Source organism: Zerene cesonia, chromosome 13, assembly GCF_012273895.1.
Source record: "Zerene cesonia ecotype Mississippi chromosome 13, Zerene_cesonia_1.1, whole genome shotgun sequence".
NCBI lineage: Eukaryota > Metazoa > Arthropoda > Insecta > Lepidoptera > Pieridae > Zerene > Zerene cesonia.
The window spans coordinates 2,788,121-2,797,039 of NC_052114.1; the positions used below are offsets into that span (position 1 = coordinate 2,788,121).

At 35.2% G+C, this 8,919-nt stretch overlaps 1 protein-coding gene across 1 annotated transcript; it reads left to right on the plus strand.

Annotated features, from left to right (window-relative positions):
• Positions 1-2,254: 2,254 nt before the first annotated feature.
• On the plus strand, positions 2,255-8,919 carry LOC119831146 (signal recognition particle subunit SRP72). The gene is made up of 13 exons (XM_038354410.1): positions 2,255-2,399; positions 2,791-3,025; positions 3,106-3,250; positions 4,126-4,316; positions 4,674-4,811; positions 5,215-5,347; positions 5,734-5,913; positions 6,233-6,394; positions 6,994-7,206; positions 7,492-7,589; positions 7,885-7,986; positions 8,310-8,414; positions 8,759-8,919. The coding sequence occupies exons 1-13, from the start codon at positions 2,297-2,299 to the stop codon at positions 8,889-8,891; spliced, it is 1,938 nt and encodes a 645-aa protein (XP_038210338.1). The 5' UTR covers positions 2,255-2,296; the 3' UTR covers positions 8,892-8,919.

Here is an 8,919-nt window from a genome sequence, read left to right on the forward strand (position 1 = left end):
GTGCCGTATTGACTACCGGTACATTGAAGTACTGAGAAGCTTGTACGAAAACGCCACTATGTCAGTCCGAGTACAAGATCAGTGTACACAGGCAATTCCATTGCAGCGAGGTGTCAGACAAGGAGACGTCATCTCTCCAAAACTTTTTACCGCTGCTTTGGAAGATGCTTTTAAACTCTTGGAATGGAAAGGACTTGGCATCAATATTAATGGCGAGTACATCTCTCATCTTCGATTTGCCGACGACATCGTAGTCATGGCAGAATCACTGGAAGACCTAAATACAATGCTCAATGACCTCTACAGAGTTTCACAACAAGTGGGCCTCAGCATGAACATGGAAAAGACGAAAATTATGTCGAATGTCCATGTTGCGCCCACTCCAGTCTCTGTTGGAAACTCTATTCTCGAAGTTGTTGACGAATATGTCTATCTAGGACAAACCGTCCAATTAGGCAGGTCCAACTTCGGGAAAGAGGTCAATCGTCGAATCCGACTCGGATGGGCAGCGTTCGGGAAGTTAAATAACATCTTTTCATCCAAAATCCCTCAGTGCCTGAAGACAAAAGTCTTCGAGCAGTGTGTGTTGCCAGTGATGACATATGGAACAGAAACGTGGTCTCTAACCCTGGGCCTTGTGCACAAGCTCAGCGTCGCTCAACGCGCTATGGAAAGGGCTATGCTTGGAGTTTCCCTACGAGATCGAATCAGAAATTAGGAAATCCGTAGGAGAACTGGAGTCACCGACATAGCTCACCGGATTAGCACGTTGAAATGGCAATGGGCGGGGCACATAGCCCGTAGAACCGATGGCCGTTGGGGCAAAAAGGTTCTGGAATGGAGACCACGTACTGGCCGACGAAGCGTGGGACGACCTCCCACGAGATGGACAGACGACCTGGTCCGAGTGGCGGGGAGCCGCTGGATGCAGGCCGCCAGTGACCGGTCGTGGTGGAAATCTTTGAGGGAGGCCTTTGTCCAGCAGTGGACGTCCCACGGCTGAAACGACGAGTAGGAGTAGGATATTAGTAGGACTAGGATAGGATTTCAATGCTATAAAACTAAAAATTAAATCATGAAACTTGTCCGAAATTCCTTTCTGTGTATAGTAGGTGTAAAAACTAAAGCGGCTGAGATTGAGCACTATTAAAAAACATATTTTACGCTTTGCAATATCCTAATCCATTAGGTTATGACTTGAGATTCAACCTCAATGTGTCTATAACTAAAACTCAAACATATAAACATATTTTATTTGTTCAGTTAGTCTCATAGTGAGTAGCTAGCACATAAATAATACAGGAAAGACGGTCAAGCCGTGGCACAGAGATAGACAGCCCCTTGAGCTACCCAGATCACCCCCATGGTCTACTTGCCACGATTATCAAAGAGCAATAAACTTTTTTTGCCCATGTCGATTGTGCGTAGAACAAGAAGGTCGATATTTTTGGTAATACCACAGATAACATAATACTAGTAATGCGAAGAATATAGTACATATTTACTAATTGCTCTTTTAAATTATTATCGGATATGCTATTTTTCATGAAATCTGTCGTCGCTTCGCTTAAGTAAACTAGACACAATCCTATCCTATTTATCCTACTAATACTATAAATGCAAAAGTTTGTAAGGACGTGAATATGTTTGTTACTCTTTCACACAAAAACTACTGAACCGATTGCATTGAAAATTGGTACGTTATCTACGTACCAAATTGGACAAGCTGGACAACTGGAATAATACATAGGCACTTTATTTATCCCGATATTCCTACGGGATACAGACTTATGCGGGCGGAGAAACCGCGGGCCGATGGCGATAATGATGGGTGAAACCTTAATGTAGGTACTACTTACATCTTTCCTAGACTCTACACACACTACCTACTAACATCATCTCAAATATGATCAGTAAATCAATTTGTTAAAAAAGTAATCCATATTACTATTTTAAGATTTAGAGTAACGAAAGCAAAGAAGGGTACGTGATTATCATAGGTGATAATTATCTATGTCTATATGGTTGAAATCTCTTTAAATAAAAATAAATCCGAATCACCAGTTAGGCCTGGCGTTTACACTCCATTGATCAAGGATTGATCGAACGGGCTGCCGGCTGGCTGCTACTGCCTGCCCTATTAAGTACTCCATTGGGTTTAAAAATATTTATTTAGAAGAATAATATTGTACTTAAAATATTTCAGAACGATAATACAATATGCTGACACATCATAGTCATACTTGACACATTCAAACTTTGACGTTGGACTTCCAGATGCCAGGTTGTCAGTAAAATGTCAGCCAACAAGGAAACTAACCTTGTTCAAGCTTATGTTGAATTAAATAAGTTTTGTCAAAGCAGTGACTATGAAAGAGCCTTAAAAGCTGCGAACAAAAGTAAGGATATATAAAATTTTATATAACTTTAAAGTATCCATTCGAAATCACACAAAATCAGAAGCACCCAAAGCACCACTTTCTTTTGCCCTTAGTGCACTTATTTTACGTCCATAGAACATTTTGATGTAATCAGTACTTACTAACTATACTAATTATATAAAGCTGAAGAATTTGTTTATTTAGTGTCGGGCGCATCTCGAGAACAACTGAACGGAATTTAATTTTTCACGTATGGATATGTACGTGAACCCGGAGTGAAATAGCCAATAGGCGATATGGTATCACGTTGAATATAGAAAATATTCCATTCACAAACAATAAGCAATAACTCAATATCTAGAACACCATTGTTAAAAAATATAAAGCAACTTCTACTTTCAAATTTCAGTTATACAGATAGCACCAACAGAACAGAAGGCTTTCCACTGCAAAATAATATGCTTCATTCAACTGCACAACTTTAAGGATGCTGTAGTAGCTCTCAGCAATCCAAAAAATGCAGTATTAGCAGGCGATTTACACTTTGAGAAAGCATATGCTCAGTATAGACTCAATTGTCCCAAAGAGGCCTTACAAACTGTTGATAGTGCTCCAGAGCTAACACCAGCTTTAAAAGAATTGAGGTATTATGCATACATTTAACATCTTTCATTAAGTTACCTGAAGACCGATAATGAATATTAAAATTATTACATGTCTCTAGGGCACAAATATTATATCGACTAGAGCAATATCAAGATTGCTACAACCTGTACCGTGATATTGTGAAGAACACCACTGATGACTATGAAGATGAAAGGAAGGCAAACATGTCTGCAGTGGTTGCAAACTTGGGAGCCATTAACCCAGTAAGAGTTTATCAGTAATTTCTTTTTATATGACTACTCAGTCCAAAGACTATAAGCAGACGAGTCGTTCATAAGTGATTAAAATATATATTGAAATTTATTTACCGTGAAGCTGTGGGCAGAACGCTACTAAATTATAAATTATTGAATTTGTTCTTTGTTCGAATTTATAAATTCTTCATTTATAACAAAAGCTCAGATTTGAGTTTGCTTTAAAATCGTAATTAAATATCCGGTTCTATTTTAAAAATACTGCAGTCAATACATTTATATAAATGCGAAAACAATACTTGTGTATAACCAATTTTCAAGTACATAGTACATTAATACATACTGAAAGTCCATACTTTCAGTATAACAACTGTCAATAATTGTACCTGTGTGAACCTATTCATCTTTTTTTTTTTTTTTCTCAAGACCTGCAATCAGTCGCAAGACTATAAGCAGATGAGGTGATTAGGATTTAAATTCAAATTGAACCTATTCATCTGATGTAACATTTTGGATATGCTTGTTCTTAATTGGGAAAAACTGTCTTGCTATCGTAAATTCGGCTAAATGGAAAAGCATGAAGAAGGAAATGAACCAAATGAGTATTTCTATAATTATATTTCAATAAAAAGTAAGGAAAAAATGTGTGTGTAAAAAAACATTGTTTTATATTCAAGTTTTCAGAACAGACCATATTGTGCCTTTCTTCACCCAATGTTTTCAGTCTTTTAGTGTAAGATGGACAATAAAAATCTTAAATAATATATAAAATTAATAAATATATAAAATTCTCGTATTATATAAGTTTGTTAGTGTATTATGAGGTCTTGTAATATTCTACAGAAATAAACATACATTATAGGAACAATATAACAATTTCACAGAATGCCGACCTACCACAGTTTGAGGAGACAACATATGAATTGTCATACAATGCTGGCACAACCCTGGCTATGCGTGGGAAGTATTCTGAAGCCCTGCCCGTATTGAAGAAAGCTGAACAGTCTTGTTCTGAGAGTGTACTTGATGATGGTGGTACTGAGGAAGAGGCGAAAGAAGAAGCTGCTATTATCAGGTTTGTTAAATAAGAGTTGCTTAGTGCTTAGTGTGTCCTTTTCTATCACATTTAAAACTATATTTGCATCTCCATTTACACATACCTTAAAGTCAATACCAGCTGAATATTAGGCAGAATATTAGAGAAGGAATTGTGTATTATTTACTAAATTACATTAATTCATAGTTTGATATTTATTGAACAGGAAGAATTCGTAGTGAAAGTAAAGTCATTTTAAAACCAAAGTATAAATAATATTTTCCATAAAATTGTAAGTAACTAACTTAGAAATTTTGAATAAAATATAGGCATTTACAAAAAACTGATTCAGGTGTACAATGCATAATTATTTCGAAAACAATTATTTATTTTTAGAGTGCAACAAGCATACTGCCTTCAACAGATCGGCAAGGAGAAGGAAGCAGCCACATTATATCAAAATGTTTTGAAGGACAAGCCCAGTGATCAGGCCCTGGTTGCCATAGCCAGCAACAATTTGGTTGTCATCAATAGGTATGGATATTAAAAAAACATACATAAAAATTTGGCAATCTGTTAGTATGTATGTTTAAGCTAATTTAATTTAAATGAAAATATATGATGAGCATTTTTGAGATGCTTATATGTATATTGCTGTATTGTAAAAACCATTTAGTTATAATCTAACTCGCTTAACTGTCAAAAGACTGTAATCCAATATATTTGTTTATTTATTGTTTACAATACATCTGTTTGCAATTTAATGCAATTTTTTTTTATCTAGCCGCCAAGTTTTTTTTGTAAACTCACAATGCTAACTATTTTATAAATCTTAGAATAATAAGGTGATTTGGTACAGTATAAAATATAAGTATGAAAATGAAAATATAAAAGATAATCTTTCGTGTGTTGTTCATAAAGATGTGTTTATTTAAAGGGACACAAATGTGTTTGATTCGCGCAAACGTATGAAGGCGGCAACTCAGGATGGTTTGGAACATAAACTCAACTCTAGACAGCGAGCTAGCATTGTTTACAACCAGGCTATACTTGCTATATTCTCTAATCAGGTAATTATTTATTTTACTACATCAATAACTTATAATATATGATAAAAGTGAAGGAACACCCTTCTTTTAGTAATGTTTATGGAAAACTTACAAACTAAACGAAATTACACTGCATATTTGCAAATGATGTATTATAAAAGTAAAAAAAATGAATTAAGATATCACACTTACTGCAGACAATTATATTTTAATCCTTTATTTTTGCTTCTTTGATCTTTGAATCAATAACATAGTTATAAGAATATAAAATAAAGGAGATAGTTTATATGAAAATAAAATAAAGGAGATTGCTATATCCAATAGTACATATGCACATATTTTTTAATTTCGTTTATTTTTTTTTTTCTACACAAATTGTGCTTTAATAAATAAATTTCCAACTTCAGCCGGACTTCTGCAAGCAGTGCTGCGTGAAGCTAAACCGCGAGTTCAATGCTGATAAACGTGCTGTCCTTGTGGAAGCTTCCTCGCTGGTGAAAGAGGGCAAGAGTGCGCAAGCCCTCAACCTACTGCTTAAAGTTGGAGGCACACTCACTCTGGCCGCTGCTCAAGTGTTGTTAGCACAGGTGAAGGACCTTTAACTTGTTTAACTTGTGTAATACTGACTAGTTTTAAACCATTTAATCAAGCTGGTCATCGAGAGATTTTTGAAAAAAATTGAAAATAATTTTTTATTGTTTCTTGATTACCGATTGTTTTGGAAAAAATGATAAGTTGAAAATTATTTTATCGTCATCAGCCCATATAGATATTTTTATTATAGCTTAATATTTTTATTATAGTCTACTATTTGGTTATTCAATTTTTTGGTTTAAATGATTTTTACAATTGTGTTTTACACAATTCTAAAAATCCAAAAAAAAAAAATTTGACATTATTCTACAGGGGGATCGTAAAGCAGCGGTGAAACTTCTAGAAGAAAGTGAATTCAAATACCGTCCAGCTGTTGTCGGAGTCCTCTGTACTTTACTCACTGCGGACAATGAATACGAGAAAGCTTCTAAACTATTCACAGAGGTGTATGAACATTATAAGAATGATGAAGAAGTGAGTTTGTTTATCAAATCATTAGGTAATAGAAATAAACAGTGTACACAATCTAAACAGTATGAATCAAACAAATGTAGCCTAAACTCCTCTGTGCAATTTTGGCTCTTTTCTCTGTTTAATCTATAGTTTTAATATTATGAGGGATCTCTATTAAGGCAATGAAGTACTATAAAGAATGTCGTCAGAAATATCCGATCGGTACTGTATAAAACATTCATTGTAATTAATACGTACTCAAAGTATTGTATATACTCATTATAAATCTCTGGCTAATAGACGCGCTGGCAGAGTTTTGTTCTAAAAAATACTTGAGCGTAACTATGAATCTACCTGTTAATTGCTTTCAAATTCATACATTTATCTATTCAATTATACTTCTGAAAGAAGCACTTTTGAGTCATCACAACACAGTTTTAACATTTACCAACGGTTAGGAAAGCAGTTTCTACAGAGAAGAGCCGGCACTCTGTAGTTGCTCTTTTCCAATGATAACAATTTAACATTTAATACATAGGTAATATGTATACATAATAATGGTTCCAAAGTACTGTCGTCGTGTCGTGTACGTTGACGATTCGAATTCTCGAACGTTCTAGAAGCTGAAATCGCTCCGTGCGGTGTGGCGCGCGGCCGGCGAGGCGCACAGTCGCGCGGGTGACGCCGCGGCGGCAGCACGCGCGCACGCGGCGCTCGTGCACGCGGCGCCCGGGGACAAGCGCACGCTCGCGAGGCTGGTTAAGGCGATGCTGCATGAACCGGAGGAGGCGAAGAAGCTCGCTGCTAAACTGCCTCCTATTAGTCAGTTGGAGGTACGTGGTTTTTTTATTCTTTATAGTGCATATCACCAAAAATAATAAAGAAGAACAATAAATTGCCAGTTTAAAAAAGACCTTGCCATTACATATATTTTAATACATATACTTGGTAAAATAGTAAGTTCATATTTTATGAAAATAGGAAAAATATATATAATGAATACATTGTGCCAGCACGAAATGGCTAGCCATTGCATTTTTTGTTACATAATATTAATAAAACAGCGACATATTTCTTGTTAACTAATGACACATAAGCTAAATATTGTTTCATTACAGGGTAAAATCGATATAGACGCTTTGGAGTCGTCCAAATGGATGATGGGCGCTAAAGTCGTGAAGAAAACCGTGCAGAGCAAACAAGAGCAATCGCCTGGGTAATATACATTTTTTTTTATTTGGTACTCGCATAAATTGTATAAAGAAATTAATTATTTGTACCTCGGATTTTGATTTATTGGATTCGTTTCCACTTAGATTAGGATGATTACTAAAAACTTACAAAAGCAAACATGTATATCCTGGCGAAGCTGAAACAGACGGGTAGTTATTATATATTAAGTTCTCAGGTGATCCAAAAGAATTATTAACTCACTATATCAACCATTTTTTTTTAATATTTAAGTTCTGAGTATCTTTTAATTTACAATATTGGTTTGGACAATTTTTCAGAACGCCTGGATCCGAACTCGGCCAAAAGAAGAAAGCTAAAAGAAAGCGCAAGACTAAACTCCCGCCCAGCGCTGATCTCTCTAAAGCTCCGGATCCGGAAAGGTACTATAATAATACATAATATGAATTTTACTATTAGCAAAAATCAAATCTAATCTAAATGTAAATTTATTATAAGTCTTCATGGATGATGTATGGCTCTAGGACGGGTATTTTCATAGCTTAACTGTCATCATGTTATCAAATAGGTGCTATTTCAATCAATTGATCTAAAAATCATTAACTAATATTTGTTATACTAAACAAATATAAGAAAAATGAATGTTTATGTGTAATGCTATTATATTTATTTTAAAATTAAAGTAGTTTTCCAATTAAATATGTCCTACATCATACCACAAATAAATTAAATTATATTAATAAAGATGGCTGCCGAAATACGAACGCACGGCGTACCGCAAGCGCCGTGGTATCCGCCGTGACGTCATCAAAGGCAGCCAGGGGATGACCACCGCCGCCGTCGACCAATAGTGAGTATCGTACAATTAATATCCAATTGAAGCAATATTTGCTTATAGTATTTACTAGAAAAATCGTTATCACTAATATAAATGATTGCAATATATTAAAAAAAATAACATTGCTAGAAATAAAAAAAATTCATAGAAAATTATTACTGGCCGTTAGTTACAAATACAGATTAATTTAATTTAGTACTAGATATTACACACAGCGTCATCACCAAATCCATCACCAAATATTATACAGATACGATAAGCCATTTTCGCTTGAAAGAGTAATAAGAGTTACAAATTTAAAGCACTTTCATAAACTTATTTTGTTACAAAAAATTGTAAATGTTTTTTTTTTTCAGTGACATGAGTAAACAAACTCCAAGTGCGGCTGCGACTACAGCAAAGAGTCCTCGTGTTGAACAAAAATCCGTCGACAGCGCCTGGCAGAGGAAACAACAGCAGAAGAAGAAGGGCAAAGGCCGCAAATGGTAGTGCTAGCAATAAATGGTTTTACTGGCAA

Bases quoted from the DNA above. Each gene is read 5' to 3' on its own strand.
- LOC119831146 (XM_038354410.1), top strand. From the start codon at position 2,297: ATGTCAGCCAACAAGGAAACTAACCTTGTTCAAGCTTATGTTGAATTA. The intron at 3,026-3,105 runs GTATTATGCATA...ACATGTCTCTAG, and splicing joins CCAGCTTTAAAAGAATTGAG to GGCACAAATATTATATCGAC. The intron at 4,317-4,673 runs GTTTGTTAAATA...ATTTATTTTTAG, and splicing joins GAAGAAGCTGCTATTATCAG to AGTGCAACAAGCATACTGCC.